Source organism: Xiphophorus couchianus, chromosome 12 (genome assembly GCF_001444195.1).
Source record: "Xiphophorus couchianus chromosome 12, X_couchianus-1.0, whole genome shotgun sequence".
Taxonomy (NCBI): domain Eukaryota; kingdom Metazoa; phylum Chordata; class Actinopteri; order Cyprinodontiformes; family Poeciliidae; genus Xiphophorus; species Xiphophorus couchianus.
In genome coordinates, this window is record NC_040239.1 from 12001956 (window position 1) to 12029036 (window position 27081).

The window sequence follows — 27081 nt, forward strand, 5'->3', positions numbered from 1 at the left end:
TTCTTTGATGCCTTGTTATATATATTTTTAAAAAAGCAGAACAAAGCCTAAACAATTTTCACACAAACTCTCTTCAGCATTAAGGTATAAATTTTTTATTTTATTTACTTTTTCCAATTAATGAATTGTCAATTAGATTTTTTTTTAACTTAAGATAGCCCAGTGTAGGTTTGCAATAAATATGCATCTTACATACAAGGACGGCTTCATATACTGAATAAAAAGCATAGGTAAGTTTGTTTGACAGTCTTCTTACTTTCTCTTCCTGTTTATTCATAACCACCTTTTGAATTCCTGACAGGAATAGACAGAACTGTGGGTCAGAGAGAGAACCTGCGCTGGAGGAAAGACCTCACTCAGTGGAGGCAAACAAACGATCGACAGGATAAGTACGATTACCATATGTGACTTCTGGTTTTACTCTAATTACCAACCCTATTTCCTACAGTCAATATGTTTATTTTTTTTATTTTTGTGTAACCTTTGTATTATCGCCTTTCAGAACAAAAGCAGAGTTGGACCAGGAGGCTCTCATCAGTGGGAATTTAGCCACAGAGGCTAATCTTATAGTCCTGGACCTTTTAGAGACCATTATACAGGTTGGAAAATGATCTTTTCATAATCACATTAGGACTGTCACTCATCTTACTGAAGTAATGTAATTTACGGCAAATTACTTCAAACACAGGTTCAAAGAATTGAAGAGAAACAAAATTATAAAAAGAAACATTGAACTGGCAGGAAAACAAGGAACCAAGTTATACAACTGCTGATCTAAAGGTTTTTAACATGAAATTCAGCTTTTCCAACCAAATAAATTATGGTTAAGATTTTCTATAATTATATGTAATTATTACACTTGTAAGTCTTTTGCCAGTTTTTTAGATCAAGTGATGGCATGGAAATGTTTTTTGGTGTGGGTGTCATTTCTTCCCTAATTTATTTCAAAGCGTCTTCAAAAACCTCAAAATCAACATTTGGATAAAATCTTCCTACTTGTTAATGTGGAATAATTTTGGCAAAAAGGTTCACAGCAATTTGCTTGGATTCAATCCCATTTTGTCCCTCTTCCCTTATTCTTAATATTGACTGGATATGTTTGTACTATAAGGAAACCTCTATTAGCTGAAGCTTTCTAGCCCTTAGAAATGTGGCAGGAGCGAGGCTTTCAAATACTGTCACAAGCATATAACAGTAATTAGAAAAATATTTTTCTATTTTTATTTAGGAATTAATGTCTTGTGCCCTGCAAGTACTTTCAACTTTAGAAATTCAGCCCATGCTGCGAAAAGTTTTGACACCACCGGTCTGCACTCACCTGGAATTTTACCACAAAGTACAACATTTTAAAGTTTAGGCCTACGTTTTTGTTGCACTGGCAGAGATCAAATTTGTGTGTTGAGTCTGGTCATGGTGAGCTTTTTGAAGATGATACCAAAGTACAAGGAAAACCTCAAGGTAAATCAGGGTAAACCATCAATCACTCCAAATGATAATAGATAACAGTGTAACTGACTCACCAGATGTTTTAATCTCAGTATGACATAGTCGGTTTGTTGTGTTGTGTCCTCTCAGTGTTTATTTACTGGGTTCCACCCGCAGGTGTTTCTATCTGCATTTTATGACTAATTTCTCCATCTGCTCTGTGTGCAGGCGGTGCCGTTAAATGAGTGTAAAGATAGCGTTGTTGGCGGCGTGTTGAAGGTGTTACTCCACTCTCTCACCTGCAACCAGAGCACCACTTTCCTCCGTCACACCTTCAGCACACTGAGAGCACTTGTCGTCAAGGTAGTTGCATTATCATAATCGTGTGTGTGGGTCTGTTTTTCTGAAAAGGATGCCGTGTGTGTGGGTTGGTATCATTACACAAACATTATCTGAGTCTAAATTAGATGTTCTTATTTGTTTGTGTGGGTGTCAAACCGCTGATGTAAGCTAGAATTATAGATGTATGTAAGCACACCGCCTTGTAGAGCACACCTGATGGTTTGCTTGCGTGCAGTTCGGAGACCTGTTGTTCGAGGAGGAGGCGGAGCAGTGTGCAGATCTGTGCCAGAAGGTGCTTCAGTACTGCAGCAGCCCTGTTGATGAGAACAGGAGCCAGGCATGCGCCACGCTCTATCTCATCATGAGATACAGCTACAGTAATGCAAGCGTAAGTTAATACACACACACACAACAGAGCATCCCATAAGCTTTGTAAAAATCCTGCTTTAAAGGTCTCCCTGTGCAAAGATTAATTCATAGTTAGTCTGTGAAGTTAATTTACAGCGACTTTCAAATGTTTTCATACCTCTTGAGCTTTTTTAAAATATCTGATACCTCAACATTTTTTACTCATATTTCATTTGATAGGCTATCATAATCTAGTTTGTAATTGTGAAATGGAAGAGAAATTGTGTATTTTTTAAATACATTTTAGCAAATCAAAATCTAAAACGTGTGGGATGCTTTGGAATTAACCACTATAAACATCCCTACTCCATGTCTGTGCCACCACCATGTTTTACTACAGTGATGGTGTGTTCATAGTGCTGTACGGTGTTATTTTTCCACTACTCAAATAATTTTCTAATGACACAAAGTTCTGTTCAGGCCTCCACTGACCAGAGCAACTTCTTCCACATGCTTGTTGCATCCTCTGTATAGCTTGTGGAAAGGTGCTATTTCTTATTTCTTTTACTCAACAATTTGTCCATACAGTCTGCCCTACCTGAGCTGTGGACCTCTGCGGCTCCTCCAGAGTTACTATGAACTTTGTGACTGCTTCTTTCATCTATTCTTTCTTTGTTAGATTGGTTTGATTGGGTGTCTGCAACCTTTGCAATCCCAAAAAATATTTATAAATATCCTCTAATCTAAATTAGCTTATGGACTTTTAAAAAACTATTTATTTACCTGTATTTTCTTTTTGTCAGACTAAAGAAAAAAAATTAAGCTTTAAAAAATGGTAATGAATGCAATTTCCACCATTGAATATTTGTGAAAATTACATCAGCAAAACACTTAAGTTGTGACCAAAGGACAAATATTTTCTGCACTTAGTCATTCTGTTGTATAAATTGCAAAAATCACATGAAAAGACTGCTAGGGTTAGAATTTCTAGCACCTCATTCCTTAGCTCTTTAAAATGTTTGGCCAGAGGTGCCATGTGGCTTAGAGATAGAGCAGACACACGGTATATGGAGGCTATAGTTCTCGATGCAGCTGTCCCTGGGTTTATTCCAGACCCCCAGTTATTTACTGCATATATCCCTCTTTCTCCCTCTGCTCTTCTTCCTATCAAGTTATTCATGAATAAAACCCACTAGTGCCACAAATTCTTAAAAAAAGAAATTAAGCCGACATTAATTAAAGCAAGTGTTAAGGGCCCAAAGAGTCACCTGTGGCTGTGTAGCAGCAGGCTGCAGACCCGTGTTTTTAAGTGTAGAAACATAAATTACAGAACCATAAATTAAATTCTATGACACCAGATTCTATTAACTTGTCCCTCTGATAACTTCTCAAATGTTTAAAGGTCACCAAAACACTTTGTAGGTGCTTTTCCTTTTACTTCATACTTATGTTCTAAGTTGTGTTGGTCTAAAACCTCAAATCCCAATAATACACAAAGTGTGTGGTTGTAATGTCACAAGTACTTTTTGCAAGACATTGTACGTTTTGTGCCAGTGAGACTTCAGAATGGCTCCCTGCTTCAGACCCATTGAAGCAACGAGTCACTCAGATCTGTATCCTATCTGCTCTCCCTCTCTGCTCAGCTTTAATGTCTTTTCCATGTCTATTTTGAGCGTGCAAGAAAAAGTTCCTGGTGAAGGATGTGTCTCTTAAGTAGAGAGCAGAGAGATATGTTACTGTCTGTCTCTCCATGTTCTTATCCCTCTTTAACTAATGACATCCCTTCTATGTGTGTGTGTGTGTGTGTGTGTTTCGGTATATAGGCGTGTGTACGCGTTTGTACCACATGTGGAAGGAAGAGAAGGAATTTCATAGGACCCAGAGAGAAGAAAATCTTGATGAAGATAGAGGAGTGTTTGTAACAGAAGTGAAACAGCAATAGTGGGAAATGAAAAAGACAGATCTAAAAGGAGTAGCGAGCATAAGACAGAGTATCTTCTTTCATTTTCTTCATCGGTTCGATAACTGCTGCTGCAGTCGATATTTCCTGTGTTTACAATCTGTTCACTTTAATCAAAGTCAGGCGCCTGTCTATGGAACACGCTCACACGTACATACTTACAGTATCTCCACTTTCTAGGGAGTCTTGCCCTTCTTCATGTCCCTGTTTATGTTTGTTTATACAGTGTATACAGAAGGAGCTGTGATCTGAATTAGCGTAGCAGCCAAATGAGTCATCCATACAATGTTTACCATCTACCTCTTTCTTTGTTTATGGTCTGATCCTGTTTTCCACCCACATTTTGCTCTCCATCTGTCACAGACACCTATTTTTTCATCTCTTATTTACCTTTCTTTGTTTAATTTTGGATTATAACAATAAAATGAGAAAATACCAGGAACACACATCCAGTTCCAGTTCTGGAAAAGTGAGAATAATACCCAGAAGTAGAGGGAAGAGGGTCAGATGAAGCTAAAAAGAAAAAGAAAGACAAAGAGGTTTTATGTGTTGACTTAAACTGTCATTAAGTCCGTATTGTAGGGCAAACACACGTCTGCACACGCACACACACACTGAGTTAGAGGGCAGTGATGAGTGGTGAGCCCCTGGCTCCATGCTCAGTTGAACAGAATGGGGCCGTAGAGATGATCCATGGGTGATTATGTCTCTGCTAATGGGAGATCATTTCCCGCTTAGCCAGTCATGCTGGAGATGGATGGGACATCTCGTAAGCATGGGCACTGTCTCTTTCGCACATTTGCTCAGAAGATGGAAGGGTGTTTGTCAGGCTCTTGTTCTTGGACAGGTAGTGTGAAAGAGGAGGAAACAAGAAAGAGAAGGGGGGGAAAAAAACAGATATTTGTTCTTATCCCAACTGTTTTAAATAGGTTTGGTTCATAACTGGCTGTTGTTTCAGTCATTTATTTACAATTAAGTTAATTGTAAGCAAATGTAGATTTGAAATTATTTCCATTCAACCAAGAAATGTGTTTCTTGTAGAAGATTAAACAGAAAAAAAACAATAGAACAGTCTAACTGGATTTTTGAACAAAATTATGCATTTTGATAAATAAACTACATGATATTTTACCCTCTTCAATAATCAAAGGAAGAATTCTATATTGTCATCACACCAATGAAACCCTCGTTAATTCTTTACCAGTTTTCTACATGCTGTCACTGGTATTTTAACAATTCGTCTTTGGCGATGAGCTCCAGTTTCATGAAGTTGAAAGGCCCCCTTGCCATAATTTCATAGTTCTGCTCCCATTGATTAGAATGTTTTGAAATGACAGCTTAGTGGTGATTAAGGTTTATGTTTTTCTTGTTTCCTCTTTTGTTTGGATGTATTGGTGATCCATTTCTTTGAATCTGATTCAGTAAATTTATTTCTAATAAATTGGCTGCTTTCAGATGTGGTTGGATCTTCGCTTGTATTCATTCATTTATCATTGCTTATTATTTACATAGTGCAGACTTTTGTTCTTCACATGAAAGTGAAGGACAAAGCACCTAATTCTATAAATATTCGTTGTGAATCCATGGATAATTCACATTGTATGGTTAATTGTTGTGTTTTTCGTTCTTCTCAGAACTTTTCAAGGGTGAAGATGCAGGTCACCATGTCACTGGCCTCACTGGTGGGCAAATCATCAGACTTCCAGGAGGAATATCTAAGGCGCTCCCTCCGCACCATCCTGGCTTATGCAGAGGAGGATGCCGAGATGCAGAACACCCAGCTTCCCTCACAGGTGAAGGCTTAAACACAGTGTCAGAAACCATGAGCAAGCCTGATTAAATGTTCTAAAAAGCATGATCTTACTTATGTCTGGATATTCAGGTGGATGAGCTATTAAGAAACCTCAACAGCATCTTGTCAGACACTGTGAAGATGAGGGAGTTTCAGGAGGATCCTGAAATGCTTATGGATCTCATGTATAGGTAAGAATGAGAAAGAACCTGATGTGAAAAGAGGTACCTCCTTCTTTCAGTCTGCCTCTCTATATCATCTGTTTTTATTTTGCTTATCATTCTCTTTCTTCTTCCAAACCCCTCAATGCTGGTTCTTATTTCTCTGTGGTCTGCACTGTTTAGCCCCTATTTGCTGTCTTCACTATGGTAACCATGTGGTAGCAGTTTAGTCCTCTGATCTGGTTTTGTGTATATGCAAAACTAAACAGTGTGCATACAAATGGGAGAGTGCTTGTGCGTGTTTGAGAAGGAGCAAGTGGGGGATGCATCGAAACAAAGAGAGCATACATGTGCTACTGATGATTCTGGCACTCTACCTCGTTGTGACTCAGTGATGTATCGCATCTTATTCGTCATGCAACTTTCTGTTCAGGCTTTGCCAGTCACCTGGTGAGTGGCTGTGTTGACAGTGCTGCAGGAGGACCTTCACATACAATTTTTTTTTACATATATCTAAACATGTGCACTTAAAGTAGATGATTGACAAATATTTGAGATGCGGAATACAATTTTACTTGTAGTACAGTGATTCACTTGCTTTTTTAATAAATAATAAATGAGTCATTTCAGATTCAGAATATATTTTTTTTTATTTTTCTGCACTTGACTATAGTAGCTGAATTTTATGTTACAGCTCCCACACTGGTCCACATTTTGCTCAAATATTATCAGTAGGCTTAACATTTACTCATATTTTCTACATTTCATTTTGAAGACGTTTGATTTATTTCTGTTTTTTCTTTACTTTATGTGTAGTGGACCTGTGTCATACTCTTTATGTTTTCATATGAGGATTTGAACTGTGAGATATTTAAGACGTTTGTTATTTTCAACTTAACAGCTGTGAACATCATTTGGTCTATCTCCTAAAATCACAATAAAAACCTTGAAGTTTGGGATTTTAATGTGATGAAATGAGGGGGGGGGAGCTTAAGAGGTTCAAAAATTTTGCAATATACTGTAAATGTGCTTGGTACTGCATATACGACTTGTTCCCATTCAGTGATCTTGTTTGTGCTGCATAGTAGTTTTTTTTCTCAGTTGAGTTGCTCTCAAGGCAGATTTTAATCTTAATTAGACTTGTAAGCGATTAAATAACGGGTAAAGAAAAAGGAGGGAAAACGTATGCTCTTTCTCTTTACCCTCCAGGATAGCAAAGGGCTACCAGACGTCTCCTGACCTCCGTTTGACCTGGCTGCAGAACATGGCAGAGAAGCACAACAACAGGAAGTGTTATACAGAGTCAGCCATGTGCCTGGTCCATGCTGCTGCTCTGGTGGCTGAGTACCTCAGCATGTTGGAGGATCACAAATACCTTCCTGTTGGAAGTGTCACCTTTCAGGTATGCAGAGAAATGGCAAGAAACATATTGAATGATACTGGAGGAAGTAATTTTAACAAATAACATTAACCCAACAAAGAGACATCCTGATCAAGACTTTGTCATTGACACCTGCCCAAGTCATTTGTTTTAGACATTAGTCAAGTTGGCCTAATTAATGCCTTGAAGTCCTTGGGAGGAGGGGAGAGGGGAAGTTGTACGCTTCTACCATCAAGACAAGGTCCATTGAAATATTTGTCTTAAAAACTGAAGGAGGACAAAAATGCTCATTTTGCAGCCAGCTGACCTAAAGTGAAAACAAATGGAAAATAAACGGCTACAACGGTTCCAAAAATGATGGCACCATTAATGAGGCGTTTCTCATACAATACCTCTGTAGCACTCTAATAGCACAGGACACTGAATTCTGTGTCAGTCAGCAGTTCATTGATTGAATGATAATCCAGATGGTTCCCTCTCACCACAGCAGGACACATCCTTTTAAGCCACTTGATTGATTATTTGATTAAGTGGGCTAACTAATTGATTCGGCGACTGATTTTTCTTCACAGAACATTTCCCCCAATGTGCTTGAGGAGTCAGCTGTGTCCGATGACATCCTGTCCCCGGACGAGGATGGCGTGTGCTCGGGACGGTACTTCACGGAGAGCGGCTTGGTGGGATTGCTTGAACAGGCTGCTGAGCTTTTCAGCAATGTAAGACAATAAAGCTATAGCAATGCAAAATATGTACCACCATCTGATATCATTGTAAAAATTACTGTAATTCTTCACAATTTTGAAAATATATGGCTACATGTGTTCTAAGTGAAATGCAAATATTGATGCTGTTAATTTTATTTGCTAGATCTTACAATTAATTACATTTTATAAACATAATATTATCTCAGCCTTTAATCTGAGAAAAAAATTGTGAAGACAAAATATTTCGTATTTTTTTTCAAAACATCAATAATTTTCTTTAAACTATAAAAAATAGGTACATGCTACTTTTAGGGTAGTTAATGGGAACTTTTCATGAATAATTCACCACTTCCTGTTATTTTTATCCATTTGCCAATCTTGTAGATGAGGAGCCTTTATTATTTAGCCTCTATTTGCACTGAGATCGGACCAGTGATTGAACTGCTTCACAGAATGTTGTTTTGGGGTTTAGAGTTACCAAGTCTCCATAACAACCATCGTAAACTAACTACTAAAAATAAATAAATAATAAAAAAACATTACTATGTGACGAAACAACCGTTTCACAAAACAACTGTTTCGTCAAACAGTTGTGTGTGAGGGAAACATGGAGTTTGTTTAAGTCTGACTTGAACTGGAACCATGTGCATTGATAAGAACAAGACTTTTTTTTAGTGTAGTTCCCCAATAAACATGCAACTAAAGAACCCCCATTGTGGGGTCAAGAAGAAAGTATTTAGATCATTGACGGAAAGGATGATATGAAAGGGTCTTAAGATTGAGCTTTTCAGCACCAGACACTCAGGGGATCAGATGCCGTCTTGTTTCTATTCAAAAGTCATATTTTAAATAAAAATCTAGTATGCTATAACTGTATACTGAAAAAGGGTCTTCGTTGGGTCCTTCAAGAAGATAATTATCCAAAACTTGTAGTCAAATCAACACAAAAATGTGAGTTCAAACTCCTATGGCCTTATCAGTCCCTAGACCGGTATCCTATTGAAAACCTAGAGAGATTACGCTAAAAAGAATTCCTCATTGAAAGAGGAATCATTGAAAGAATGATTCCTCAATGATTCCCCTTTCTATATGATCCAGTCTTGTTAAATGTTCTAAATAAAAGGCTGAGTGACATCCTGTGGTACAGGGTGCCATTAACTGAGTCACATGTGACCTTGACTCCATCTTTATAAATATATGGTTCATCTTCATGCTATAACGTGTTTTTATTAGGGTGGTCTCTATGAGGCAGTGAATGAAGTGTACAAGATCATCATACCAATCTTGGAGGCTCGAAGAGATTTTCGAAAACTGGCTTCCACACATGACAAGCTTCACAGAGCTTTTGATAACATCATCCAGAAGGTAAAGACTATAATGAAACTTCTAATTTATTCATCTAGGTGATGTTAAACATACAATAGAAAACCTTTTTGTGAGGCTGGGAGCCATTTTATAAAAGCTTCTCATAATTATGGCTCTCAAAAGGAATCCTCATGTAAAAATAGAATTTGACGTAATAAAGAAAACATGACACACGTGCCATAGTGATTAAGCTGATTTAAACTCTTCTTGTTTTCCCCATCAGGGCCACAAGAGGATGTTTGGCACCTATTTCCGTGTGGGTTTTTATGGAGTCAAGTTTGGAGACTTGGATGAACGGGAATTTATTTACAAGGAGCCTGGAATCACGCATCTGCCCGAGATATCACACAGGCTAGAGGTACAAGGGACTGAATTGTATGTGTGTTTTGTCTGAAATGAAATGGGAAGATGGTGCCCAGCTGGACTGGTAGAATCCCATAACAGCAGAGGGACTTTGAGTGAACAGCATGAGAGAGTGCAATAACTAGCAATTATCCATCTGTTTTTCGTGAGCCTTTTAGGAGCATGGAAAAATCATTTACATGCTTGTGAGGGGAATTAAGTCCATATAATGTCAGCATCAAGCATTCATCTCACCAGGGAAGCCGCTATGCTATGCTGCTATGCTTTATAATATCTTTCAAACATCAACATGAATTATCCCAAAATATTCAGTATTTTATAAAGATTATACTAAGTTAACAAAAGTTTTCCTATTCTCAGAATTTTTATAGCCAGTGTTTTGGAGATGAAACGCTGGTAATGATTAAGGACTCTACACCTGTGGACAGAAAGCAGCTCAACCCCAGCAAGGTAGGTCACTGTACTACTGTATTACACAGTTTTTCCACTGATGTCTGTCAAACATCAGTGAATAAGTATGAAGTTTAATGGTTACCACTGACCAACAGATAATAGACACTAAGCAGTGGCACTGCCAAACACTTTTCTGCTTTGTCTTGGTTGTTTTGCTTCTTTCCTTTCCAAAATAAACCAAATTTATTTTCATTTAATTGACGATCCTGTCCTCACTCATCAATATATTTTTGCAAAGTAATTACAAAGTCTTTGGTGTGTGTGGACTGGATATCCAGAGGGGATTCAAGACTATGGCCCACTTTGTGCATGGTCACTCTCTTTACACATGCTCCATGTGTCCATTTACACATGCTCACTCTCTAGGCTAGTAAGGTGTCAATATAGCGCCCTCCTCCTACATACATAGGTAAAGTATTCCTTACCCATATGCAGTCCACACCAAGTTTAAATCCTCACTCAATTTAAACTATTCCATTAAGAATATTTTCAGTTTTCAATGTACGTGTGTGATGGAAAACATCCAAGCAAAGCAAAAACCTGAACTGTACAGTGCACTAAATCTCAGTTCTCAAATAAACCACCACTTCTGTCTAGGCATATATTCAGATCACATATGTGGAACCCTTCTTTGATGACTATGAGATGAAAGACCGTCTAACGAACTTTGAGAAGAACTTCAACCTGAGGCGGTTTATGTACACTACGCCCTTCACCAAGAGTGGACGACCTCGGGGTGAGCTCAACGAGCAGTACAAGAGGAAGACCATCCTCACCACCATGCACGCCTTCCCCTATGTCAAGACACGCATCAATGTCATCCAGAAAGAGGAGGTCAGTTCCATAAAAGGGATGGGCTCTTATTTAAATTTTTTTTTGACAATGTAAATGGGCAGGAATGAGATTTTTACAATACAAGCACCTTGAGTAAAAATATGACAATGACAGTGTGTACTGAGCAAAAACAGTACACACTGAAAATTTTCAGTCCTAAATTTGCTAAGACAGATTAACATATTGAATTAATATTTGTCATTTATATCATGTATTTATGTGTTCTGATGCAAAGAGTAACTAGTAGTTTCTAAGCAATTTCAGCACAAAATGCTACACATATTTGTCCTTGTCTTTGTTGAGTAACAGAAATATGATAAATTGATATCATCAAGTTTATTAGTCTGGCTAATTGCACGGATGGACTTCTTGGGTTTGACTTATTTACAGACATGATGCTTTAAACTTTCTACATGTAGTTTTAAATCATCCAGCCATTACCTAACATACTTACGCTTGTGAAGTTGTGAGGGGGGGCTGGTATTTATACCCAGTGGTCCATTGGCGAGAAGGGGGAGTACACACAAGACAGGGCGCCAATCCATTGCAGGGCAAAAAGAGACAGACAGGACAAACAACCATATACACACACACTCACACTTAAGGAAAACTAAGAGGAATCATTTAACTTAACGGTGATGTTTTTGGATTGTGGGAGGAAGCCAGAGTACCCAGAGAGAGTCAAAGCGTGCATAGGAAGACCATGCAAACTCCATGCAAAAAGACCCTGTGACCCTGTTCCAGGATTCATGTGATGGGTTGGGGTCCTTTAGTTTCTAAGTAGTTTCTAAGTAATAACTGTTTATGTTTTTTGGGACTGGAATTGTTTCCAAGCAGCTTAATTTGTCTTTCTTTTGGGAAAAAGCCAAGTCAGTTTGTCCAGCAGCAGACTGACAGTGCTCAATAACAGGTATAAGAGGGGCAGCACTGCATAACCTTACAGCACCATACTGCTGGAATAAACAACAGTTATTACAGCCCTTAATCATAAAAATGTTAAGTATAAGAGCTTTTTTAATCCATGAGTGGTTTCAAAAAAGCCAGTCATGGCTTTTTCACACAGTCATGATCAGCATGAATGTGTGAAACTTTATTGTGGCTTCATACCAGAGACCAACCCATGCATGTCTGACATTAACACTGACATTGCAATAATTTTACCACTCTATTCCTTCTAGTTTGACCTTACTCCGATAGAGGTGGCCATAGAGGACATGCAGAAGAAAACTAGGGAGCTTGCAGTTGCCACACATCGGGAGCAACCTGATGCTAAGATGCTACAGATGGTGCTACAAGGCTCTGTGGGAGCCATTGTTAACCAGGTAAGCAGGGTTTCAGATTTATTTTTTTTATTTTTATTTTTTCCATTTTTTTTCTCCGAAGAGTTTTTGTGGCGCTAGTGGCTCGTATTTTTTCGACAGTAGGCAGACAGGAAGGAGGGTGAGGAGAGGGGGAAGACATGCGGCAAAGGTCGTCGGGACCGGGAGTAGAACCCGCGACGTCCGCGTCGAGGACTAAGGCCTCCAAACGTGGGGCGTGCTAGCCCCCTGCGCCACCACAGCACGCCCCTCAGATTTATTTTTTAATGAAAATAGCCCCTGGTCTGATGTAATGCTTGCTTTTGTGTGTGTGTGGGGGGGGGCGGGCGGTTGTATATATACAGTACAGACCAAAAGTCTGGACACACCTTTCTAATTCAATGGTTTTTCTTTATTTTCATGACTATTTATAAGGCAAGAAATCCCACTTATTAACCTGACAGGGCACACCTATGAAGTGAAAACCATTTCAGGTGACTACCTCTTGAAGCTCATTGAGAAAATGCAGAGTGTGTGCACAGCAGTAATCACAGCAAAAGGTTGCTACTTTGAAGAAACTAGAATATAAGGGGTATTTTCAGTTGTTTTACACTTTTTTGTTTAGTGCATATTTCCACATGTGTTATTCATAGTTTTGATGCCTTCAGTGTGAATCTACAATGTCAATAGTCATGAAAATAAAGGAAACTCATTGAATTAAAAGGTGTGTCCAAACTTTTGGTCTGTACTGTATATATACTGTATATCAATATCTATTTAAAATATAAAAAATTTGGTAGTAAAGAGCTTTATTTTGCTATTATGTTTTAGATTGTTAAGTCATACATACTGTTATTGCTGTATAGGAGCTAGAACTGCAGGTGATGTCAAATAGTGTGTGAGAGAATAGCTGGTGTTAGACAAATCTGAAGTGTGTTTCAAAACAAAATTATTTTAAACTGTTAGCATCTTAAATTAGGTTTACCATGATAGACATTATTAATGCGGTTGGCAATAATAACTCTAAATACCAGACTCTATTTGAAAGAACTCCTAAGATGACTCCTGCTCTGCTTTGTCATACAATGAATATATAACAAACTAGATCACCTTTATTTCTGTTATTACATTTACAATTTTTATCTTAGTCCAAGTCTTCACGTCAGACAAAAGACAGTGATCACACATCAAAGCTTTCTACCTATCTATAACCTTAATCCTTCCTTTGCTTCCTCTTGATTCAGTTAAACGTCAATCCATGGACCTTTTCTCCTTTCATGTCTCTGCTGCGTGGCGTGTTGAACCGGAGGTCTCTTTGATCTGATAGCTTCCAGGTTCTGCCAGCATGGCGAATGTTGGAGTAATGACAAAGCAAGCTTCAGTGTCTCCGTTTCCTTTCTCCCCTTATGTTTTATCTTCCAGTGTCTTAATCTGACAGTTTCTCTCGCTCTGACTTGATGGTTGTATACATAACGCTAATGCTCAGCAGCTTGGTAAACATATAACTCCTGACTGTAATCAGTGCAGGAGGCTGGATTTCTGTGTGTGCGTAGATCTGTAGCTCAGACCCAGGACTGAGGCCCAGACCCAATGCATTTATGATGCTAATCAGAGCTGTTTAACTGTGCCTGTCGTGATGTGAGCTTAGTGTGAGCGTTCTGTGGTTTTATGATGAATATAAGTTAGGATAACAAGATTTCATGCTGGGGAAATGGCAGCCAAATGGTGGCGGTACGCAGGCTTGGCGGGGACTTTAGCCATTCAGTACGCTAATCATGCCTCCTTCTCTGATCTGATCTCTTCCTCATGCTTTGGTTTAGTGCCTTGTTTCCTAGTTGCATTAGACAATAAGTTCATTTCCCCCCATTTCTAAACGAGAACCATTCTCATCCCTTCTTTTGTTCATATACTCCCAAGCACTTCCTCTCATTCCTTCCTCTGCCATGTTTTCCTTTCTCTTTCTTCCCCCCTCTCTAACTTTGTCCCTTTGTGTTTGTTCCTTCCCTCCACTCTCTCCCTCTCCGCCCATGCTGCAGGGCCCGCTGGAGGTGGCCCAGGTCTTCCTGAATGAGATCCCGGCAGACCCCAAGCTCTTCCGTCACCACAACAAACTGCGCCTGTGTTTCAAAGAGTTTATAATGAGGTAAGACAGGAGCAAATGATCACCACCTTATGATACACACCGCAGCAGATTCATGCAAAATTGAAAAAGGCAGCATAAACATACTGTGCTTACCACCACCAGTGTGGAATGACTGAATGCAGTGTGATGTGTTTTGGGCTCCTCTGGACTTGATACAGAACTATGCAAGCGCAGGTCATTTACTGTTTGTAGATGCTTTTTAGGTGAGTGATAAAAGTTCATGAGCCCTTTTTCATTTCACCAGTCAGTCTGTTTAGTGTTTTTGGTTAATGGCAGCGGCTGACAAGATAAAAAAAAAAAAAGAAAAGTATCAAACTTCAAAGAGACTTTCTTTGTAGAAATGACAATATTTTTTGGTGACGACATGAAGAAAGTAAAAATCCTCTGTAGGCTTTGTGTGGTCTTATTGCTTAAATTATGTTAATGCAGAAGGCTAAGGATTTTTCTAAATTAAATCAAGATATGATTAAAGAATATAAATTGACAAGAATTAAGTTTTAATTCTTGCCATCCGACTTTCTAAATGCAAGTTTAAATTTGGGTCAAAGTGTCAGTCATCAATAATTAAAAGAAAGGCCTTTATTGCAGCAGTAAAATATTACACTAATACATTTGAAGCATCATATCTTTATTAGAGGACAACAGTAAAAGAAATCCCATGTAAAGAAGTAATTGTTTTTAACCAAATTACAAGTGGAATAATTGTTTCTATCACTGCTTTTAATGCTTGGTGCAGTTCCCTTTTACCAAATGACAGGATTTAGTCTTTTCTCACAAGGTTGCAGCATTCAGAGGAAGAGATCTATGGCCATTCCTCTTTACGCACTCTTGCTAGGTTTATCCAGAGTCCACTCTTTTTGCTCTTTCTACTTTTTTATTATGTTGAAAAACATGTTTTCAGTTTTCATGCAGAGCTCACCACATGTTTTATTAAAATATCCTGGTATTTCAAATAGTCTGTAATACCATGAACTCTGAAGCACTTACTGGAACCTTTGAAAGTGAAACAGACTCCTAGCATCACAGATCTTCTGTTATACACTTTTTGCCTTCCTTGCTATATGTGATGGCAAATAAAATGTTTCTCATCCAGCCTCGTTTGTCACAGTTTTGTTTTACACTTTTTGTAATTTATTTTTTATAGTTGTTTACTTACAGCTATAGTGTCTATTAAGGTAGGCACTATAGATCTACTATATATTGCTAATATATTATGATGGCAACTTCAGTTTGCACAATATTCATATTGCAAAGGACTGTTTGGAGTGCAATATTAGTTGGCTGGTATATTCATCCAACAATATATTCTAAGTAGTACGAACTTGAATTTTCCATGCTAATGTAATGTATACATTTTCACAGAAGCAGATGATCACACTGGACACAAATGATATTTCCCAAAATGCTGAAGGTCAGAGAGTGATGGAAGCATAGAATAGAATAAGGGGAAAGAAGAAAAAACATATTTTGTTATCATCATTGCAGTATTCACCAATATTATCACAATCGCAACATTTTCTAAAATTACATATCTCTAACAGACACACATGTGCCTTTTGAAATGCAAAGATCTGTCAAATTTTGAACAGTGACTGGTGGCTGAACTCCTCCCCTGGTGAAGGTTTCTGAAAGTCAAGGCTGAATTCTTAAAAAAGTTCAGTGTGAGATTATGCTGCTGAAATAAAATATAATATATTGTAAGACTTTTTAAACCTCTTTGCTGGAGGTTGCAATGTCTCTGAAGGGTTCTGGTTTTGTTCAGACTATTTCAAATTTAGTTAAAATGTAGAGTTTTTTGATATTTTATATATTCTAAATGTAATCTTAACCCTCCTGATGGTGTCAGAGTGGCACTGTGAATGTTTGTGCACGGGTATCTTCATGTTTGTGTTTGTGGCCACTCATCTCCTGTGCATGTGTGACTTCCCTCCAAAAGATGGTTTACATTTTTCTAACCAACATGTTACATCCAGCTGCCTTTATTGCTACAAGCAGGTTGGCAAATATTTACACTAATTTCAGAAAGGTTTATTTTTCTATTTTAGATCTAAATCCAAACAAGACCACATATGGTGATTAGTGTCCTAATCTTCAACAACAACAAAAAACTGCTCTTAGTTTGTTGTATGACTTTTACTTTACAATAGATTTAATGTGTTGCACCTTAAACAAAATGTCTGTCCACTGCACAGTGACCGATACTATATCAGATAAACTGTGTGAAATCTCCAAATGGTTATGAGTTATAAAACCAGCTCTAGATATAAAAAAAACTTTTACATAAGCTGTATTTAAATTACAAGAGTATGCAAACAAAAAAACAAACATTTAAATAAAACTGGCAGCAAAAAGTTAAATCACATGCCCACTATGATCCAGAAAATAGCATTTCTCCCTTAGCTAATAAGGAAAGGCAAAATGTTTTTTGTTTCTCATTAAAAAGTCAAAAGCTGCTTCCCTTCTTCTCCTCAGTGCCTCTTAAAAGCAGAAACTTGTTCTAACCTGCTCTTGTAAAATACATAATTGTAGAGATTAGGACTTAAACAACCGGGATTTTAGAGGGGCGTTGATTGATTAATGAGTATGGGCCTGCCTGTCTCAAGCTTTGTGTTGCTGTGACTGGTTTGTAAACTGCCTTTGGCATTAAGCTATTAAGCTGGAGGATGATGTTTGACGCATAATGCAACAAAATGACGTTTCTTTCAGACCTAATGCTATTGACTTAAAAAAAAAAAAAAAAAGACCATCAGTAGTTACATGATTAGTAAATCAAGCCCTTCTGTGTGTAATTTAATCTCAGTATGAGTACCGCTTTTAGTTTTTGAAGGGTTCAAATTCTTCTGGGTATGAAGCATTTGTGAACAAATAAAGCATCATAAAGAATCCCAGAATCCCAGTCTGGGAGAGCATTAATCAGAGAAGCAGCCAAGAGGCTGAATATGCGGCAGTTCTGGAGCAAAATCTTGTAAGAAGCGTCAAAAGACTTGAGACTGGGGCAACAGATCACCTCACAGCAGGGCATGAACCCTCCACATACACCCAGAGTCAAATAGTTGTCTTCAAAATATATGCAAATACTAAAACGGCCCAGTCAAAGTCCAGATCCTTGTAAAATTTGAATAGGTGAATAGGTACAAATTTAAATGTACCTATTTAAATAAATAAATACTTTTCAAATGCACTTTTCCTCCATCTTGATTTTGATTGTGAGCTTGCAGTGCTGAAGAATTTTTTATAATTTTTTTTATGTCGCCTAAGAAAATACAAGGACGATGCCTGTACTTGTGCAAGCAGATTTTACTGTAAAAGACCATCCTTATCTTTTGATTTACTGGCAGAGTGATGCCAAATATCTAAAATGTTCATCAGATGGAACGTTGTTTAGTCAGTCAGTCAGTCAGTCAAACACCAGCAGATGTTTTGTGACTCTACCATCATTACCGCTTTTACTGAACATTCTTACGCAACCCTAGAGTTTCCATATTACCTTCATTAAAAGCTAAGAGATAAACACAGACATGTGTTTGCAATCAGCGCCTTCTTTCTTATTTCCTACATAGAGCTCTGTATGTTGGCCGTTAGACATGTCGTGATAGAGCACTGTGGAGAGAAACCACACTCCCTCTATGCTCCAGATCCTTTTAGTGCTTTCCTTCATAACAAGGCTTTGTCCTTTTTCTAGCACATGAGGGAGGCCAAAATGTTTTATTTGTTGGTTAGTTGTTTTTCCTCTGCTCTGTTTAACTTTGCTCTGGGTCATGCGTGGTCTGTTTCACATTTCAGCAGGAGTATTTGGAAGGAATCCAATCAACATATGGAAATTCCCAAGAGTCTAATAAACTGGAAACCCATTTAGAGATCTGGTGTGGAAAGGACTCAGATTTATGTCAAGTAGTTACAGGACATTGTTAGCATGGAACACTGCAGTTATTCTTGAAGGTTTGAGTGGGAGAGAGGGGATTATGAATAGATCGGCTGCTCAGGATTACTTCTGGAGCTCCTTTTAGCTCTATATATATAAAAAAAAATGCAGTAGCGATTGAACTTGTTTTTCATTTCATGCTGTGGAACCAAATTTTGCTTATAACAGCCGTCTCATATTGTTTTGCTCTCTGTCTTTTAGGTGTGGTGAGGCTGTTGAGAAGAATAAGCACTTAATCACATCAGACCAGAAGGAGTACCAGCAGGAGTTGAAGAAGAACTACAACCGCCTGAGAGAAAACCTGAGGCCCATGTTGGAGAGAAAGATTCCCGAGCTTTACAAACCCATTGTCAGGCCTCGGCTGGAGAACAGGTGAGCCAAGCAGGCGTTTTTGTTTTGTTTTTTTTTTGGTTGGTAATGAGGGACTAAAAAGAGACATTTTATTTCGAGAGTTTAATGTATTTTCACCAATAATGCCAACTTGTTGAGATTTTACATCAATACCAAATTACTTTCCACCACATTTTCAATAAAGACTGCCACTCATTAAGTATTTTTAGAGTTAATCATCATAAGCTTAGTAGATCTTTCACTAAAATTCAGGTTGGTTTCTGTGCATGTCATTAAACAGCGTCTGTGAGACAGTTTCTCTATGCAAACTGCCTGGTATAAATGTGCTAAAATTAGAATATTCTCCTGATTGTTAAACATAAAAATGTGATTCCTCATTTTTTCCCCTGCCTGTAGAAGAAGTTAAAAAAGGACATTTTCAAAATAATAAAATAAACCTTTTTCAAGAAATGAATATTAATGTGGCTTTTCTATGAACTGATATTGCACATCTTTATAAATCCCATTGTATTTTCTTTGTAGTCCTTCTAATATTATTCCTTGTTGTATTTACATTTTTCACGTCTTTTCTGATCCATTGTCAGGGACTCTTTCAAACGCTTGAGTTTCCGCAGAACCCTGGAGGAAAACTCCTGAGGTGCCTCAGCTTGCTGGGAAGTGCTGCAGAAAGGAGAGGGAAATTGTCACAAAGTCTAAGGCATAAAAGAAGATAAGCTGAAAAGAACTGCTGGTGACACCTCGGAATGTATCTGAGGAAAAAGGCATGTCAACATGGAGGACTCACCTTTTTTTTGTTGTAAATTCAGCATTGTTCATACATGCATGACCACTTTTGTAATGTCATGTATGCTGCATAAGAACAGAGCACAGAAAAAAGGGTAAATGGTTATCCTTAGCAAAGTGTAGCTTTTTAAATATTTCACTGTAAAATCAAGTCCTGATAATGCTGCAAACATTTTCTCGTGGTCAGCAAAGCTCTTTTACTGACCCAGTGTTCATACTATGTATATTCTGCCAATGATTGTGTCCTGTATGTATGTACATCTCTGAATGAACATGCTGATTTGCATATGGCACAGAATAAAAAAGTTTGAGTGATCAACAGTTCTGGTTGGCGCTACAGAACCTCTGGGTTTCTATGCATGACATTTTTTAGTTAAATATTTAGTTTAATTATTTATAAAGTTCAAATAATTGAACTTTATAAATAATTATATAATTCAATTATTTGTACTGGATGGATTATGCACTGGAGAAATATGTACAAATTTCTGCTTTAGCTTGCATCCTTGTCTTGCTTTCTTACTCCTGGACATCCAGCATTTAACAAACAGGAGCAGGAAATCCTCTCTGAGGTCTAAACTGCAGTCCACAGATGCATAAAAGCCACTTTTTTTGTATATAGTTCCATTTACAAAAATTTTAAAGTATTTTGCATTTTATTTGATAGCAATTTAACTTTTGTACATATAGCAGTTCCAGTGCCAAATTTAAAGCGTTTCTTTGTATCATAAATGAGAAACTTCAGAAGAATTGCAATGTTTTTAAAATCCAGCCAGCACAGGTTATGCTGAAATACTTTTTCAGCAAAGGTTTGCAAGACCTGCTTTTGAACATGAAATATTGCTAATCTTATTATTTACATACACGACAGCTCAACCTGTTAGTTTTATGTTCTAGGTCACAATGTATTTAATGTAAATGTGTTTATTTTTCATAAATAGAAATACATTTTAAATACATTATCATTGCTCAATTGATTATTTGTATTTATTAGCTGTTAGATTTTTTTAATGGTTTAGTAAAACAAAGTTATGGAACTTGCTGTATCAACTAAGTATTAATTAAAGTGCATTTCTATTTTTGAACTAATCTAAACGTGTGTTGTAAGATACATTTGTGGCATTCAAATCTGTTGTTTGTTGTCTATTTGTTCATACAGTTTGTTTTACTAAATTAGGAACATTTGTCAAGCACAGTCCTTTTGCAGAAAGTTAATAAATTTAACATATGCATATTTCTTTTCTGTCTATAATGTCCAGTTTCTTTGTTGGTATAAAAGCACTGAGTCCTGCACTAAAAATTACTCTAGATCAAATGTCTGTGTTATGAAAAAAACACAGTATTTAAAGGAGCATGACTTACTACTAAATACATTAGTAAATAATTTCCTTAGTGTATCATAGGATGATTGAAACTCAGCAAATTGGCAATCATTTAATAAATATTGGCTATTGATAGCAAAACAATTTTAAATATTAATGATTGCAGCCTGCAGCACTTAATAAATGTATATTATTCTCAGATCTGGGACAGTTGTAGTTGCTAGTTGGACAATCAGTAGGATTTTGTATGTGTGTGTAAAATAATGAATATGTATTCAAACAGTGAAAGAACGTCCTCACAGGTAGAGGCTGTAGTGTAATGGCTGTGTATCTCTGGTTTAATGAGATAAAAATCATCAGAAGTATTAATAAATAGTGTATATTTGCATCTTTCTCTATAATTTATGTGCTCAACTGCCATATCTAAAATCGAACTGGGATTGGTGAGCAACCTCTGATTTTGGCAGGAGAGTGATCCTGTTGTACTGCTGACCAGAAACTTGGAGAATCCAACTTGTGGGTGCAATAAGAATACACCATACCATTACTCATGAAGTCAGTTGGAGGGGTTAACACTGCAATTGAAATATTCCAGTCAACAAAAGCTGTCTGAAACCTATGTAAACAGTTTAAATAATTTTATAGTGCATTTCACTACCACAACAAAGGAAAAACTGAAATAATTGTACTTGATTTTAAAACAAAATAACTTACTATTCAACAAATTTGACATTTAAATCAGAATTATAAATAATAGGTTTAGTTATAAAATTACTTATTTACTAAGTTTATACTTTATAATGTATGGAAATATGTTGTTCATTTATTTATGAATGTAGCACTTTGAAGGCAGATTTATATCTAATATAAAAAATAAAGTAATGCTAAGGTAAAATAAGCCGTCTTTGTAAAGACACTTAAATTAAAAAAAACTTTATTAGCTAATAAATAAATTCTAATTTATTTATTAAAATTATTTATATAGATTGTGACAGTAGTGTGAAAGCTATCAGAAGCTACACACAAAAAATATAATTACATAAACTATCCAAACTCTTATGAATCTGTCACTGATTTTAACTTTTTGTTTCAACTGATTATTTCCCTATTAAAAATAAAAATACTGTCCTGATGGACTACAAACAACTGAAGATGTTAAAATAAGTTTTCTTTTGAGATTTGAATGATTTAGATGCAATTTTATATGTTTTTGAGTGTCCTTAAAGTGCTATGTAAGTTTGATATATTAATCTTCTTTACTATGAACGTACACATTAATGAACGGTATAGAACTACAAGCCTAGATCTGTGCCGTGGAACTACAAAATCTGCTGCTGTCGCTTTATGGTGACGACATCACTGCTGGACCTCGACAGGTTTGACTGCTCGGTAGTAGAAGTCTTTCACGATAAGCGCGTTCTTGTTATGCTCTGCGGTATGTTAGTAGCTGTTTGCAAATTATTGCTGTGCACTGTTATCTCCGGAGGGGTGCGAATAAAGCTTTAGAGTCGCAACAGTTCTAGTTCTGTGCACTTGCGCGATAAATGACGGGTTTGTGATGTAAAGTTAGCTTTTTCTCAGCAGGTAACTTCACTGTTTAGTCTCCACACAACAGCAATAACACATCATAAGTAGTTCCTGTTTTAGCCGTAATGCTGACAAAGAAGTCGTTTCTTGTGATTTTGTGCAACCCCTAACAAGGTAGCGTGTTTCGTTTTTATATTTCCACACTTAAGCCATTATAAAGGTTGTTGTGAACTTTTTCACGTTTCGTCACGTTACAGCCAGTATCTTTAATGTATTTTTAATGGGATTTTGTGTTGTTTGACAATGACAAACCCAAAGGGAAGTATTTCAAGAACTAGAGGTTGTTACGTAATTTTTTAAACGTTAAACGTAGAATCTGAAAGGTGTGGTGTGCATTTTTATTCAGCCCCCTAGTCAAGTTTGGAGATGGAGAACTACTGTTAGGTCTCCATCTCGGTGCCCCTATTATACATATTTTATACATATCTCCCATCTTCCAAACAACCGACTTAATTGAATGGGTGATTAACAGGCTTCTGCAACACTTGGGAGAGGTCTTGTAGTCATTTGAATAAGGTGTTCTGGGACAGAGACACATGTAAAACATACAGGCCAGGGGAACCAGGTATGGGAGCCACTGCCTAGGGGATATTTCTATTCTATGGCACACACTAACAATTTTGTTTTTATTTCAGAACTATTTATTGGTCAGAAATCTTTTTAAAACGTGCCTTCATAAAGAGTTAGTAGTTTTAAATCCAACAGAAAACAAGCACTGCAAGATAATTTTTTTATGTTGTAAGTGTCTATTTGTGTGTGTGTGCGTGTAACTTCACATTTTTCACTATTTGAGCTGCAGATCACTAGTCAGATCTGATTATAGGAAAAGGGACCGAATCAAGCATCACATGACTCTCAGACTTGGTGTTTTACAGAAGATAGGTTATTTGGAGATGTAGAAAAGAAATTGTAACAAAAACAGAAGTTTAATATGTCCACTGTGTTCTTAGCCAACTTCTGCTCCACCTTGACCTAATTTCTGTGACATGGAGCCAGATGGGGAGCTTAATCCGGACACAGATGACCTTCCTCTCAGAGCCAATACTAACCACATACTCGTCAGACATTACGTGTTGGACCTGACCGTTTGTTTCGACAAGAAGATCATCAGTGGTAGCATTGTTCTGTTCCTTGAGCCTTGCTCTGCTGAGATAGCTAAAACTAAGGATGATATTGGACCAGAAACTGGAGATGGTGCAAGGCAGGAACCCAATGAGGAAGGTACAAAGCTTGGAAGTGACACTCAGAGTTCAGATTTATTTCATAGCTCCAATGCTGAGGATTTCACTTTAGTCCTGGACTGCTGTGACCTTGAAGTGTCAAAGGTGGAAGAGGTGGACACTAATTCTGTATCGGCGGCATTGGGTTTTCCCCTTACGGCTGCATCTGAAGATATTTCACTGGACTCACAAGCAGATTTTATTCAGCACCTTTTCTCCATGCCCTCTTCCAATTGGAAGGAAAAGCATCGGCGCTTTTTACTATGCAGCCGGAGCCCTGGCGTCCAGAATAGCAACTCGCTTCACTTTCACACAGATCACTGGAGTTTGAAGCTGAAAAAAATGGGGGTCACAACATCACAGGGCTTCCCACGTATTATTAGGATCTATTACATGACAAGACCACTGGGAGGCTCAGTCAGGTGGACCAAGGACCAGGACAACAGGTTTGTTTCTATGCTTCATTCTAATATTTACACAGACATATTAAAGATGTTATTACTCATTCATTTACAGATTCTCCATTTTTCACTTGCTAACTTTAGGATCCAGATCTGGCGCCTAAGCACTTGCCCCAACAAGATCAATTAAAAAGACATTGTATAATTTACCAAAAAAGATGGGAAAAAGCTCATCTAAATGATAGAAACAATATTTTCTACCTCAACAACACCCAGCTATAAAACTAAACAGCTTGATAAAAAAAAATGTAATTGGATGCTAACGAGGCATACCCGGTGCAACATGGCCCAGCTCTGCCCTTTCCAACAATACCAGAATCACCACGCTACGTGCAAAACTCACTGAACCAGCAGCTAAAGAAAATGAAAAAAAAGAAAAAAGCTAATTTCACATAAATTCAGTCCTACTTTTGCTGTTTTGTGGTCATAATCCATGTTAGAGTAAATATTTCCACTCAGGTACTGTAATCTATTGTCCTTGTGTCACATGTGATTTTCCACTATTTTCAACTTTTCTGTCTCCATGAAAACTCAGGCAGTTTGCAAACTATCTTCTGAGAGACAGGAGGTTTTCATTGCTTGTGTGAGAGTTTTGTTGTCCTGAAAGGAGGTTTGTTTATAATTTACCTTTGTTTACCCTTCCAGGGAGTGTGTTTACACCGCTGGCTCTCCCATCAACAACCGGGCCCTCTTCCCCTGCCAGGAGCCTCCTGTTGCCATGTCAACGTGGCAGGCGAGGGTACGGGCCCCCAGTGATTGTGTGGTGTTGATGAGCGGGGAGGATGAGGCTGTTCCAGCTGAGGACGGGGACACACGTAAGCTTTGAGACCCAGGAGAAGTCAAACTGTTTTTAGTAATCAGAAATGTTTGTTAATTGTGTGGTGAAATATGACACTCTTTACAGTCTCTTGCAAAAATATTTGCGACTTTGAAGTTTGGATCTGCATTATTGCAGATTCTTCCTCCCAGCAGGTATAAAACAGCATAACCATGACTGCACCTGATAAAATCAACAAGTCTTTATAATTCTGCTGTTATTTGCACAGTTTTCCCACTTCCTGTAAATATAAGTCAAATCAAGAATCTGTGACAAGTCTAGAAAAGTGATGCTGAAAGATGCTCTCCTTTCAGCCTGAATGGATTTGATCCAATTTACAAACAAGGGTAAAAACAATTTCCTTATGTCTGAATGTGCACAGCTGTAAGAGACAGCACTTCTAAATATAAGCTGAACCTACTAACTTTGAAAAAAAGACATATTTAGCCTGCACTCGTCTATAAGCCGCAGGTGTTCACTTTGTGCACATCTTGAGGCTTTTCCTTGAATTTTAAAATATATATATTTCCTTATAATTATTTGCCTATTAATTTTTCTCCTTTGATTATTAACACGTTTGTGTGACGTAACATAAAAATGACCTTTTGTATCAAAACGTCCTGTACATAGGGGTGTGTGTGCAATATCCTGTATGTGTCCCTGACCACACACACATACACTTCCTCTGTTTTTTGTGTTTTGTTGTAGTTCTCCATATCATTTTTGTCCTCTTCATCACGCAGCAGACCAGATTTGAAACCTGATGGTAAAAACACCTGGCACCTTGTCCATTAATGATTACGTGGCATTACGTGTCTTGGTCACCAATAAACTGAAAACGTTTCACCTATCTAGTCACATTTCAAAATGATTCCTTGGTGAAACGGTTAAGTCACTTGAAACTCTTATTTTGGTGCAACATGAAGTTTACATGTCTGGTCTTAGACTTCTGCCATTCATATAAGAATGTCAGATTCTTTTAGCCCTTTACAGTGGCACTGTGAAAACATCTGTCTCTACCTAGCAAGACTGACAGAGCTGCATGTTTAGATTGCTAAAGGAAGGAACCATTGCCGTCTTTTCTGTGACAATGATGGGGGAGAGGGAAATGTACTAAAATGTCAAATTTAATGTGAGTTAGATTAGTTGTTAAAAGCAGATGAAGAACTCTTAGTGTCTTAGTGAAGAACTGTTAGTGACTTAAACAAACTAATCACATCCCTTCACTGTAAATGTGTATCATTTAATGTTTTGAATGATGGCAGACGATTGAAAACCGGTAGCAAAATCTGAACTGAACATGTATTAAAAAAATTGTAAAATGAGCAAATGTTCTATGTTTGTACATCAGTTCTTTTATACTTTGTAATTGTGGATATTTTTTATTTATTGTACCTCTTTAGATTTCCTGTCCTGGAACTATTACGTCACAATGCCCATGCCTGCATCCACTTTCACTTTGGCTGTGGGACACTGGTGCCAGGTTCCTACAGAGACTCCTTCAGCTCTGGAAAACGAGGTTGAAGACGAGGTGGGCTGCAGCTGCCTCAAGACTGAGCTTGGGTCAGAACTTACAAGGTCTCCTGGTGAAGTAGTAAGAGGCGCTCCATGTCAGATTGGCAGGTATTTTAATGCTTTTCCTGTGTCCTTTTCTTGTTGTAGGACCTCCTCTTCTCTAGACTGCTATTAACCCAAGTCTGGCCTTCAGCATTCCTTGTTGAAACTTTCCTCTCACCAGACCAAAAATGGTTCAGTTGAAGTTAGGGTGATGGATAGTGTTCAGAACATAATTGGCTTTTTATGAGAAATGGGCTAAAGGTAGAGCTGCAGATCATTGCATTTGCTGGCTAGGGGAAATTATCTTTGGAGAGAAAAAACTAAAGACATCATATTTTTTTATAGCAGTACAGGAAATAAAGTGTAGGTTGGAGCCATTAGTCAGCTCCAATTCCCACAGGGCAGGGCAGGGTTGTGCTGGTGTTTCCCTCTCCACTGGCTGGCAGGTTGGCAAGTCTGCCAGTAGTTTCCAGTAATCCTCCGCCTCTACTC

At 37.7% G+C, this 27081-nt stretch overlaps 2 protein-coding genes across 7 annotated transcripts in view; both read left to right on the forward strand.

The window, feature by feature from the left end:
* The window catches only part of dock8 (dedicator of cytokinesis 8), a 63235-nt gene extending 42372 nt beyond the window's left edge, over nucleotides 1–20863 (forward strand). For both annotated transcript variants that reach the window (XM_028033453.1, XM_028033454.1), the window contains 16 exons: nucleotides 302–389; nucleotides 503–599; nucleotides 1654–1788; nucleotides 2003–2155; nucleotides 5710–5868; nucleotides 5958–6058; nucleotides 7238–7430; nucleotides 7982–8125; nucleotides 9347–9478; nucleotides 9702–9836; nucleotides 10202–10291; nucleotides 10892–11128; nucleotides 12307–12450; nucleotides 14463–14569; nucleotides 18693–18863; nucleotides 19427–20863. In XM_028033453.1, the coding sequence (XP_027889254.1) occupies nucleotides 302–389; nucleotides 503–599; nucleotides 1654–1788; nucleotides 2003–2155; nucleotides 5710–5868; nucleotides 5958–6058; nucleotides 7238–7430; nucleotides 7982–8125; nucleotides 9347–9478; nucleotides 9702–9836; nucleotides 10202–10291; nucleotides 10892–11128; nucleotides 12307–12450; nucleotides 14463–14569; nucleotides 18693–18863; nucleotides 19427–19478 (2138 nt within the window). In that variant the 3' untranslated portion in view covers nucleotides 19479–20863. The remainder of the gene's footprint in view (nucleotides 1–301; nucleotides 390–502; nucleotides 600–1653; nucleotides 1789–2002; nucleotides 2156–5709; nucleotides 5869–5957; nucleotides 6059–7237; nucleotides 7431–7981; nucleotides 8126–9346; nucleotides 9479–9701; nucleotides 9837–10201; nucleotides 10292–10891; nucleotides 11129–12306; nucleotides 12451–14462; nucleotides 14570–18692; nucleotides 18864–19426) is intronic.
* Nucleotides 20864–22313: 1450 nt separating this feature from the next.
* The window catches only part of aopep (aminopeptidase O (putative)), a 94656-nt gene continuing 89888 nt past the window's right edge, over nucleotides 22314–27081 (forward strand). The window contains exons 1-4 of one of the 5 annotated variants that reach the window (XM_028033892.1): nucleotides 22314–22382; nucleotides 23485–24200; nucleotides 24861–25030; nucleotides 26436–26655. In XM_028033892.1, the coding sequence (XP_027889693.1) occupies nucleotides 23521–24200; nucleotides 24861–25030; nucleotides 26436–26655 (1070 nt within the window). In that variant the 5' untranslated portion in view covers nucleotides 22314–22382; nucleotides 23485–23520. Of the gene's footprint in view, nucleotides 24201–24860; nucleotides 25031–25740; nucleotides 25799–26435; nucleotides 26656–27081 lie in introns of those variants that run through there. The other 4 variants (XM_028033890.1, XM_028033891.1, XM_028033893.1 and 1 more) reach the window with 4 other exon arrangements.